Genomic DNA, 12,397 nt, shown 5'->3' with positions numbered 1-12,397 from the left:
GCAGCCCGGGTGGAAACACGCGAACGATCCTCTGATCCCCTCGCGAGATATCGGCCACTCACTCACGCGTCCGCCGACGGCCCCAGCCGCGCCGCAACACGCTGCCCTGCCTGCTTGACTGCTTGCTTGCTTGCTTCCTTGCTTGCTTGGTCAGCCGCTCCACTCTACCTTCGCTCGCAAACTGACCGACCTACCTCTTGCTTCTTCGTTCTGTTTTCTTCCGCTCTTCGTGTACCAAGTACTTGAGCCTTTCCGGCCACAGAGAAAGAGAGAAGCTGTTCTTTAATTCTGCCACGTTCTTGCGCTTATTTTTCATCTAATCGTGTTTTTCTACTGTTCAAATATTTCTTAACATTGGCAATGAAAGAACGATGCTGTAAATTTTTGCTGGAAATGTTAAAAGTATTTTTGTTTGGTGAAACAAGAGGAGAAATAGTTTATTCAACTTTTTAGACAGTTTATTAGGTTAGCAACTAAGTGATTGCGGATTTTGTCATTAGGTGGTATCGACAAAAGCCGCAGTCACTTAGTTGCCAACCCAATAGTTCCATTTGGCTTCAGTTGGTTTTATTTTATATTTTCGTGGAAGGAATTTTGTAGAATAATTGTAGTATTTGGAAATGGTTTACGCAGCTTTTTACTGCAATTCAGTTTCATTGGTTTTATTTCTTGATTTTATCCAGAGTTGAATTTTCTATGGTGAGTTTAGTATTTGGGTATTTATTGCTCGCTGAAAATTAAGTTAAGGAGAAGGTAGCGTGGGTGAAACAGGATGTGAGATACACAGTGTGTGATAAGAATAGTTTGCAACAAATAACATTGTTTATGTGTTCCTTATTGTAAGTATTTGGGAATTACGTGTTTCCTACTTTTATAAATTGCTTTCTGTTGTTGCAATTTTCAGATCTTTTAATATTCTGCTCTCGTTGTTTTAGTTGACTTTCACACACGTTTTAATGCTACACCTCGTTCTTCTTTAAGAATTTTCCTTTTACCATTACTTCACGACGTCTCATTCTTTCTATTTTGCACTCCACTTATATCGCTCGCGTTTTCCATTTTTCTTATCCTCTTCCTGTTCAATCTAATCGCTGGCTTATGATCACGGACGGTTTAGGTTTGCGATAATTTGGTCTTTTTGCGCACGAGGAACACGTCAGTTGCATCCGTGCCGTGTTATTTCGTTCACATCCTTTTTCCACTTTTGTTTCTCCTGCTTCTTCTCAAGTTAGACGATTTCGCTGATGTTAAACGTTCGTCGATCGTGTTATTTGTATTTTTGCAATTCTCTTTGCTTCCCACTTTTTACAGAATTTGTTATTGTTTCTATGAGCTTTTCCTTTTTCAAAATCGCTCGACGCTGATTTCTCTAGCTCGATCAGAGATTTTTCGTTTTCTTACTTGTTTGAAGTGTTATGGTAACTGTAGCTGTGTGTTACGAAGTCCACGAGGAAAACGTAGCAGCAGGAAATTCAGGAAGAACTGCTTCGTGTTCAATGTTTTGGAATTATCCTTGAACATAGTGCAGATAACAATCAATAGACAAGTATAAAAAACCATTGTCCAGTTATTAGTATTGTATTTTATTCTGATTCTCCAAACAATGAAGAATTTTAACATATATTTGTTAAGTCTGGCTATTTTACCATGTCAGTAAATTTCCACTTCATTATTGTTTAACAAAATAACATAATGGCGAATTAAAACATAACAATGAATTAATAATCAAAATGTCTAATATTGTAATTTCATAGTCACAAAGTCTTTTAACTAATCATAGATAGATTTATCTGCATTTTAAAACGATCCAAATTTTGGAAAAAAATAAAAATTCAGTCTTTCCTTTATCTGTCTTAGAATATATTCAAAACGTGTTCAATTTACTCGATAAACGACACGATTCTTGAGATAAGGTTTTTACTGGCACGCTCTCGTCAGCAGCATTGCGATTGATGAAGTCGATTTGAAGGTTAGCTCGATACGTGACGTGACGTCGTAAAGCAGCAGCACAAGAAAGCTGGTGTGTATACACGGTGGAACGTAAAGGGCCGACGTTCGTGGACGAACGAAAGCGTGCAATGAAACTGGCCGCCTACTCTCTTCGTAAGTAACGCGAAATGTGCCGTAAAACTGGCGAAATGGCGAAAACACGGCAACCAATTCGACTAGCAGCGATTCCTTACAATTGCTTCTGCACTTTTTTGCATTAGCCCTGATTTATGCTAAATTACCTAATTTGTAATATTTCGGGGCATTATTCAGACTTCATTTTATTGTAACAGGCTTTGTGGTACGTCCGATTTCTTATTTATAATACGATTTCATCACTGTGTCTAATTTTTAAAAGTTCCAACATCAGATGATCTCAATTTTCTTCTTTAGTTTCTTATTTGTCCTTATTTTCTCGATTTTTCAAGATTTGTTCATATCTACGGTTTCATTACTTTTTTATAACTTAAATCGTAATGAAGTTTTCAATAGGTACAGAACCCATGACAATTCTGTGAGATAAGGCAATTGTTAAAAGATCATATATATATATATATATATGTATTCTGTTGTTAGAGAAGATTTTGTAGTATAAAATAGTGATTCGAGAGAAGTTCCAATAGTTCCAAGATTTTTTGATATCTAAAGTTTCATTACTTTTTTATGACTTAAATCGTAACGAAATTTTCTGTTGAAAATGACAACGCGAGTTCGCGCCCGCCATCCATATGCAGATGCGCTAATTACAATAATTAGTAACTAGAAGATACTTCTAGATATAATCGATGGATTTAATTGATAGGTTTAAGATATTCTTTTGTTTTTATCCCTAGCCCATGTAAGAAAGTGTAATAAAGGTTTTTCGACTCAGAACGGTGTGATAGATTCATCCAAAGAATAAAATAATAGCTATTGCGATCCTACCTCTAAATACAGAAATAACAACATTTTCAATAAATATATTGGACTGGCAACTAAGTGATTGCTAAGTGAAGCATTATCACCTAATGACAAAATCCGCCAACCCAATAGAACCCATTCTATAGAATAGAACAATTCTGTGAGATGAGACAATTATCAAAAGATCATATATACATATGTATTCTGTTGTTAAAGAAGATTCCTGTAGTATAAAATAGTGATTCTAGAGAAACTCCAATAGTTCCATCTATTCTTACTTTCTATGAAATAAGTTGTAAAGAAATTTTTACCATTGAATCTATGTCGCTTTTATAACCTGTGGCTATCTAGAAAATTATATTCTGTTACCAAACAAGTTCCTTTTAATAAAAGGCAGTGATTGCAGAAAAATTCGAATAATTCTACCTATTCAAGCATTCTCTGTTATTAGAGGAGGGAAAAAGTGAGTACATATACATACATGACGAGGTAACGTGTTAGTTTCTAAAACCAGCACGAATACAGGGAATTACTACTGTCTCGTGCAGGGGCTTGCTTATTTGTTCCGTCGTTTTTTCCTCGAGCGTGTTGGCCAATCCTGCTATTGATTACAAGAGAGAAGAAATCGAGTGGTGTATGATAAATCGGGAGAGCTGACAGCCCCGTGACGCTTGTTTCTTCTCTCTTTCTCCCTTTTCTGTTGGCCTTTTTCTCCTGCTTTTCTCATGAAGAAGGGTGGTGGTCCACACCGGGCGTCCCCATAGAGATTCCATGGACCCCCGGAACGCATTATGGAAGCATCGAGGGAAAAAGCACAGCTATTGTGCTCTGCTGGCCAACCAAAAAACTTCACCAACCAAAATCTCTCGAAATCCCCCTCCATTTTGCTCCGCCCATCTCGTTATTTCCGTTAAGAAGCTGCCTCTCCTCTGGAATTGCGTTACATCCGTTGGACGAAAGTTTTATTCGACGAACGCAGATTGATAGTAAGTTTTATTAAATAATTTTCTAATTTTCTGTATCGTTTTTTATTTGCATAAAAGATCTTTTAAGATCTTCTATTAATGTAGATTTTATTTAGATAATAATGACATTCATCATTTGTAGGTAATTCTTTTATAAAACCAATGAGCTTCAGAAGCTTCGTCTTTTGTTGTTTTTCTTATGGTTGTTATATAATGTTTCAGGATTGTGAGACAAGACAACGTAATGCAGATATACACCAGAAAGGGATTCACTAAAAACAAATCCATTTGTCGTTGAATTAATTGTACAGTATGCCAAGTAACATATCGAATATTCTTGCAAGGTGAGACTATAATATATACAATATACAGTAATTTGTCAAAATATAACGTTGAACATACACAACATCGAGCGTATTAACCCTTTGCACTCGGAATTTTATTTCAGTTTCGTTACCAGCAGCTGCCAACACTTTCAAGAGGTTTGTTTGAAATTTACTTTAACTAAAAGATAAGACAATTTAAATAAACAAAGGAAATAACAAATTCACTTAAGTACCATTCACACTATCGTTGTATTTACTAATTTTTAAGTGTATGATATATCTTGAAACAATTTTCAGGATCCTGCTTTTCTTTCACACGTTTCACAAAAAAAGCTGGGACTGAAAGAATGTCAAGAGGAACTGAGCAAAGGTTCTGAGCTACTTTACATAAAAACACAATATACTTGAAAATATCTGTCGCTGGAGAGAATTCAGTAAAATAAGTAAAAAGATAAAAAGATACGCAATGTTTTTCGAATGGTATCAGGTGGGATAACGTCGTATCGATAACGTCGATGGCAGTCACGGTTCCTTAATCTAAAACCTTCGGCCGGAGATCGTTAGATTCTATTGCCGCGTGGAAATCGCGGATAAGGAACGCGGGACCGGAAGCTCGTGGCGGCGAAGGGTAAAGGGGTGAGCGCGGCGAGGGCGGCTCAACGTTTCGTTTGCATGTCCCGGTGTAATAAGCGTCACCCCCGGTGACTTCTCGGCCGGCGTTATTAATTCGATTATAATGAGCTATTAAGCGAAACGCTGGTAATCCTGACAAGCTCCATTCAACGGGCTAGGCTTAGCTGCTCGAACCCGGCGATTGCTTGCAACCCTGTTCGCTGTTAAGCAAATTATCAGAGAGGGGAACGCTTCGAGCCTCCTACTGCCTTCTTATCGTATTTTTACGACACCTTGATTTCAATTTTTAAATCGTTTCCGCAATGTCTCCGTTCAGGGTAAAGTAATTCCTCGACGACGGATTTAGGATGTTAAGGATGGCTGACAGGATCGTTTTTCTGCTTAATAAATAATTGAAAGACTTTTTTCGTGAACTGAGTAAATTGCGTTTGAAATATTAATTAATCTGGGTTTTTAATATTAGATACCTTTCAATTGATAAGTGTAATGGCCCTTAAAGATGTTCTTTTCATATTTATAAAATGAATACAAATTTGTACAGTAATTCAACTATTCCATTAGAAAATGTATATATCTAGGTTGCGTTTGAAATATTAATTAATCTGGCTTTTTAATATTAGATATCTTTCAAATGATGTGTAATGATTCTTAAAGATGTTCTTTTCATATTTATAAAATGAATACAAATTTGTATAATAATTCAACTGTTCCATTAGAAAATGTATATATCTAAGTTGCGTTTGAAATATTAATTAATCTGGCTTTTTAATATTAGATACCTTTCAATTGATAAGTGTAATGACTCTTGAAGATGTTCTTTTCATATTTATAAAATGAATACAAATTTGTATAATAATTCAACTGTTCCATTAGAAAATGTATATATCTAAGTTGCGTTTGAAATATTAATTAATCTGGCTTTTTAATATTAGATACCTTTCAATTGATAAGTGTAATGGCCCTTAAAGATATTCTTTTCATATTCATAAAATGAATACAAATTTGTATAATAGTTCAACTATTCCATTAGAAAATTTATATATCTATGTAGTTATTTATAGTAATTTATATAGGTAGGACTTTTTCTCAGATAATTTCTCAATTATAAGAGTATAAAGTATTTCGTTACTAGACATTGGTATTTATTATTGGCACGATACAGTAAATATTATATTAATGTATATAGCGGGGAAAATTGATGCTGAGTAAATGTGTAGTTTAACACTTTGACTGCCACGCCGAAATCACATGTTTCGCTGAGGATATCACGGGTATATTTTTATTATTCAAAGCATATAATGGCAAAATAATAATAAATTGATGATGTAAGACAACATTCTTCCCCAATGGACCGTTTATCTTATTGGTGGTCACGGGTGAGCACCGTGGCGCCTTGCTAACAGTTGATAGCGACATATAATAACAATGCTTCGTTTCTTTCAACAAACCATTCGCATTCGTTGTTTCGTCGTAAACAAAACGTGCAGAATTGACTATTTTATTTCCTTAGTGAGGTCAGTGGGATGTTTTCTTTCTCGTGAGTTCGTGCTCGTCATTCATATGCAGATGCGTTAATTACAAGAAATAGTAACTAGAAGATAGTTCTAGTTACAATCGATAGATTTAATCGATAGTTAAGATGTTCTTTGTTTTCTATCCCTAGTTCATGTAAGAATGTGCAATAAAGGTTTCTCTGGCTCAGAACGGTATGATAGATTTATCCATAGAATAAAATAATAGCTATTGTGATCCTACCTCTGAATAAAGAGATAACAAGAAAAAATATCCTATTTGAAGGTTTTATTTGTTACAATTTTCTTTCTGAGATATTGCATTATTCCTTTCCTTTATTTAAAACAAAATAAGAATTGTTGATAGGTTAACTTAGTATATAATAAGATAGAAGAAACAATTAGGCGATTAAGTATTGTTACAAAGAATCAAATCAGCTGACTTAAATCTCCGAGTGAATGAAAAAAACAGCACGTTAATTATTGAAAACAAGAACGATATTATCATCGAATATCGATTTAACATCTGAAAACTACATAATGTAATTCTCCTTCGAATTCCATTCCAATGCCTCTAACTACCTGTTATTAATCACTTTTATGCCTTGGTTTTCTAAAAAAAAAAACAAGTAATCGAACTAGTCACGTTAGATTATTCCCTCGTACCTATTCATTGGTCGATTAGCTGCTAGTCGTTAAAATTGAAATTCCTTCTTCTATATATTCTCGTTTATGTAATAACGAAACTGGTGCAATGTCTGATGGAAAATACCTTTCTGCGTATACGGCTGGTTGAATGGGGCGGGGAAATCGACTTTAAATCGCCGGAATTCGACTGATCTTTGCTCGATAACAGGCGTTGTTGCGCGTTGCTTATTCATGAAGTTTTTAACAGTTTGACAACTGAACTAGCCACGACCTGAGTCCTGCGCTCGATCAAATCGCCTGGTGTTTTTTTTTCTCCCCTATTTTCGTTTCCACGTTTATAATTACACGCACTTATGCAAATCGTTAGGCGTTTAACCACTCGGTACTTTTCACTCGATCTATCTGAGATAAATTGTTCGTCCGTCACATTCAATTGCCGTTTTGCGTAATGTGATTACCGTGTCTTTCGTGCAATCTTTAGGTTATCGCGTTCAGTTCTGTATTATTAGCATTTTATATGATTTTTCATTTTTTTTTCTTCCTCCCTTCCTTTCTTTTTGCCTTTTTTTAAGCGTTTGGTCATTTCAATGTGTTGTTAGCATTATTTTTTTTTCTTTTTGCCTCAAAACGATCGTACGCGCTACGAAAATATATCGCTTTTTAATTAAAGCTTTACAGGCGCGATACCTGTTATCGCCGCGGCGTTTCTTTCGAAATGATCAGATAACTCGAGTGCAAGAATTTCGTTCTTAAGCGCGAATCTTATCAGGGCTTTTCGATATCTATCGTGATCACTATCGAACCCAACGTGCGTGATATATCGCGTTTGGTATGCACGAAATATCTTTTTCCGTGTATAAACACGCTGTAGTAGGATCGTTTATGTTGTAAAAGGAAAAAGAGAAAAGATTCAGGAAATGATAAATAGCCATTACAATTTTCTATCTACAGTTCTATGTAAAGGAATAAGACAAAGTAGCAATCAATTTTCAAACAAGAAACAAGTAACAATTTATTAGTTTTCAGTAATAAATCTACACCTTCCAAGTATCGTATGTTACGTAACACGACAATCATTCCGAATATTCGATTTCAGATTTTTCAGATATCACTGTCGCACATAGCGCGACGATCATTTTTCAAATCGTCCAAGTGTTCTAAATTTACATTTTCGAAATGCCAACGTTTCTACATAGCGCGTCAATGATCTTGAAGATTCTTCAGATGCTGCAAAAATTCCCGCTATTGAGATACAAAATCCTCTAAATGCCAAGAAATATCGGAAAATGTTGAAATTCAAAAGGTCCAATTATCAGAAAACTGACCAACTATTGGGTTGGTAATTAAGTGATTGCAGATTTTGCCAATACCATCTAATGAAAAATTCCACAATCACTTAGTTGCCAACCCAATATTAGAACATAGTTTTAACGTCATAACTCCGATGATAACTTGTTCAAATGCTTGACGCCACGAATCAAAGCATCAGAGATCTATCGTGGCGAAGTAATGGAGAGTAGTTTGTAGGGAAGAAAGATAGCCGACGAGCGATTCGCAAGTGGTAGATTTATGGTCGTGGAGCTACGGTATTCTCGTAAAAGCTTGGGGTATCTTCTGTTACGCGTTGCATTCGTGTGCATAATCTTATCAAGCTCGTTTACGACTGTCGCACGGGCGTAAACAGCGGCTAAATAACTCAGCCGAAGACAGTATAAATACCGATAAATTTTCGTTCTATCTCAGTAAGCCCTCTTATCATTTACTGTATCGAATTTTGATTTCTACCTGGCTCACGAATAACCGCGTGGATGTCTTCTTTCTACAGAAACGTTAAACATATACGTGTTTGTTATACTTTTCGTCTAACCTAACATTCTTCGCTTCCTTTCGGTATCTTTGTAATTTTCACGCGAGATAATTACAGTTAGTTACCATGGCTCGGTAATTATCAGCGGTGCTTCTTAATTTGTCACGTAGAAATCGATATCTACATCTTGATTTTACGATGTTGCAAATCATCGTTGAAGCGTCTGGTATTTGATTCATTTGATTGCGTGAAATAAGAACAATTTCGAGTTGAAAAATATTAGCTTGTTCGGGAAGTTTGTAGCGAGAGTTATGAAACGTCTAATTAGAATCAGATTTCCTGTCATCTGCTACTTTACGAATCCTCTCTTGAAAAAATTTTTCGTCATTTTCATTCATTTTGACAATGAATTTCTCCGAATAGCTTTTACAAACTTTTAAAGCATTTCATCTATGTCTTTCGAATAAGTTTTATAGAAACCACAACAAATAATAATGAGATTTTACTTTTAGGTTGGCAACTAAGTGATTACGGATTTTGCCATTACCACCTAATGACGAAATCCGTAATCACTTAGTTGCCAATACATTTAACCAATGAGAAATATAGAAGCGAATATTCCAGCTGACTGAAAAAATTCTTCTCTTTCTCTAGGAACTTCTACCTCTCGTATCAATGACTTTTTTATGTTTCTCGGTAATTTGCTTTAATATTCAACGAAGGTAATAATTTATTGCAGTTTCATAATGGAAATTTTTAATAAAGACGTTTTTCGAACAACCCGATCTTTGGTAAATTCTGTGTACCCAATCATTCACTTTTAATTAATCGTAATGATAAATTGAAGAATAATAATGATAGCTAGCTCCGCGAAGACAGGAATGTGGCTAATCGCGATCGGCTGAGAAGCATGTGCAAGATTAATGATGTCTGTCGAACCGGAATTACGTGTCACGTTTTATTAATCTCGTTACGTGTAGTTTGCGTTTGAAAGGCACTAGGTCGTCGGCCAACAAGTACGTCACATTTTAGTTGTCCGTCAATCTTAATTGAATTCACCACCCAGGCGAAAAACCTCTCGACTTCGATGCTTCGAATGGACCGCGTCACGATTTCACCAGCGACGGCCATTCGAGATGCACGAACTTGTGTAAAGTGTCGTCAACGAGCGACAATTGGGTCGTGTCGCGACACTTAAACGTTACAAATTGTTGTTCCAAGAACTCGGGGTGAGTAACGTGGAAAGCAGCGATGGAGAAGTCTGTTGAAAGGAAAATACCTATTTCCCTGTTTTTTCTTTTTAACACCTAACCCCAATGCTGCGTGTTTTTAACACGTCGGATGTGAACCATAGGAATATACTGAGGCTACAAAAAGTGCAGCCAAATATCCTGATTTTTCAACGAAGCGTTCTATACATTTCACTTTTACGGTACATTTTTGTACTCATATTTTTGATATATGTGGACTTAAGTACTTGGTACGCACAATGCCATTTTTTCTAGACACTATATTTTTTAAAATTACAAACAATTTTGTCTACTTTTTAAGATTTCGTAAATTGTGTCCATATCACTCAAAAATTTAAATACGACAATTCTTCTTCCTGGATTTTACAAAGAATTGAAAGAAGTGAAAATAACCTCTATTTGCAAACCATATACGACTTTATGACTAAAGTCGACGAAGTACGTAGATCAAACGCATCAAATATCGAAAAGGTACCTGAACCTACTTTTCATCCGCATTAATCAACGATAAGCCGAATGAAACCATCGTGGAAGATACAAGATTGAAAAGTAACTCTATCGGACCGTCTTCTCGATTGACCATTAATTTTCCATGAGATAGGAATCAATAGAGTGGACAGGCACGATTCTCCCACTAGTGACACTTAAAATAGTCATCTCGTTGGATAAACAGAAGCTGAATAACGAGCTGCCTCCGGATCGCCCCACGGACCAGTAATTTCACGCCAGTCAAACCTCCTCCCAAATCATCGAATATCAAAATACGTACCAGCTGGTTTGGGCACGTTCCTCTTCACTTGCATCCATTTGTAAGTGGGTACGTGTGGCTGTTGCGGCTGTTGCTGCTGCGGAGGATGGTGACTATGGGGATGCTGTTGATGATGATGTCCGTGACTATGTTGGTGCGGGTGTTGAGGATGGCCCGACTGTTGCAACACGTGATAACACGATGGATCCGGATTTTCCTCTTTGTAGTGGCCAGCGGAATGTGCACTGTAGTCGTTTTGTCGGATTTGCGAATGATAGTGAAGCGAGTCTTCAGTGGTGGGCAGCTGATGTAGATAGTTGGTGGTACCAGCGAGCTGATAGTCGGGCTCGTGATGATGATGGTGGTGATGATGGTGATGACTAGAAGACTGATGGTGCAACTGTTGGTCGTGCTCCGTTCTCGAGTGGCCAGCGGTCATCATGGGACCTTGATGAAGACCGTTGCCCGAGGAAGAAGCGGGATGGTGATGATGATGATGGTCGTCTCTGTACGCCGCTTGCTGAACGTGGTAACTCTGGTGAGGATCTACCGATCCATGGGAGCCGTTCGCGTGCTGGTGCTGCTGACCGTACGATGACGACGAGGAAGCGTAGTCCAAATTAGTATAACTCAGACCGTTCTCCGAGGAGATTATCGCGGTCGTGGAACCATCCTCGTGCAGAACACCCGCCGACGGCGAGTAGAAGCCCTGTGGAGGCGTACCGGAAGATGTGGCTGACTCTGACGCCAGGAAGCTCTCCGAGGAAGAGGACGAGTAAGGTGAGACCGCAGTCTGAGGGAAGTAGTGTGCTGGAGCGAGTTCCGGCGAAGCTGGCACAGGCACGTGTCCCCCGACGGACACGGGTTGATGATGATGATGATTTCCTTGACCCGTGCACACGTAGTTGGGGTATGAGTCAGGCTTGCCGTAAGTTCCGTACATGCCCATGTCCATCATCATCATCCTCGTGGCGTGGAGGCGAATACATCAATTGGCCACCTGCTGCCGGGCTACCAGCGTGTCCTTCGGTGCGCGCACTCTTTCACTGAGGAAGGGAGAGAGCAATTTGCGGAGAAAGGAGCGTTCCAGCGATTAGCTTACATCTCGACCAACGGCTACCACGTTGACTTCCATCTACACTTTTCTGTATCCACGATGCTTGATAATTGTGTAATGATCAATGGAAAGCTTTAAATCAAGAGCTTGCTGTGATTATAACACAGAAATATCACTGGTTGACACACTTATTTTTACCAACAGTCCAGGCGTACGATATTCCTTCTGGCAGTGTTTCACTTGCTTTCAGACGTTAGTCAACTTCATCATAGCTTCCTCCCCTTACTTTAACATCCTCGGCGTGGTTCAAACCCTGATCAACGTCAACAAGTTGGTCGTAGTAGACAAAAATATCTAGAAAATCGCGAATACGCGAGAAATCCCGAGGCAGATTGCCGGAATCCGCCAGAGCACGCGGTATTGCGTCGTCGCTGGCGCAAGTAAGCGGAGAAACAGCGAACGCGTAGACGTCGATCCGGTCGGCGAGAGTCGCTGAAGTGGACTGGCTAGGTGGACTGGTCTGGCGGAAGGCGGCACGGTCGAACGCTGCACGCAGGTGAGAT

General features: G+C 38.0%; 1 protein-coding gene across 2 annotated transcripts in view; it reads right to left on the bottom strand.

Moving 5' to 3' along the window:
• LOC100744978 (homeobox protein Hox-B1a) overlaps window positions 1–12,381 on the bottom strand; it is a 25,448-nt gene extending 13,067 nt beyond the window's left edge. For both annotated transcript variants that reach the window (XM_012389037.3, XM_003491716.4), the window contains exon 1: window positions 10,799–12,381. In XM_012389037.3, coding sequence (XP_012244460.1) covers window positions 10,799–11,741 — 943 coding nt within the window. In that variant the 5' untranslated portion in view covers window positions 11,742–12,381. The remainder of the gene's footprint in view (window positions 1–10,798) is intronic.
• Window positions 12,382–12,397: the final 16 nt, after the last annotated feature.

Source organism: Bombus impatiens, unplaced genomic scaffold (genome assembly GCF_000188095.3).
Source record: "Bombus impatiens unplaced genomic scaffold, BIMP_2.2 scf_0621, whole genome shotgun sequence".
NCBI classification, from domain to species: domain Eukaryota; kingdom Metazoa; phylum Arthropoda; class Insecta; order Hymenoptera; family Apidae; genus Bombus; species Bombus impatiens.
The sequence above is the reverse complement of the archived record's forward strand: the minus strand, read 5'-3'. Positions and strand labels throughout refer to the sequence as shown.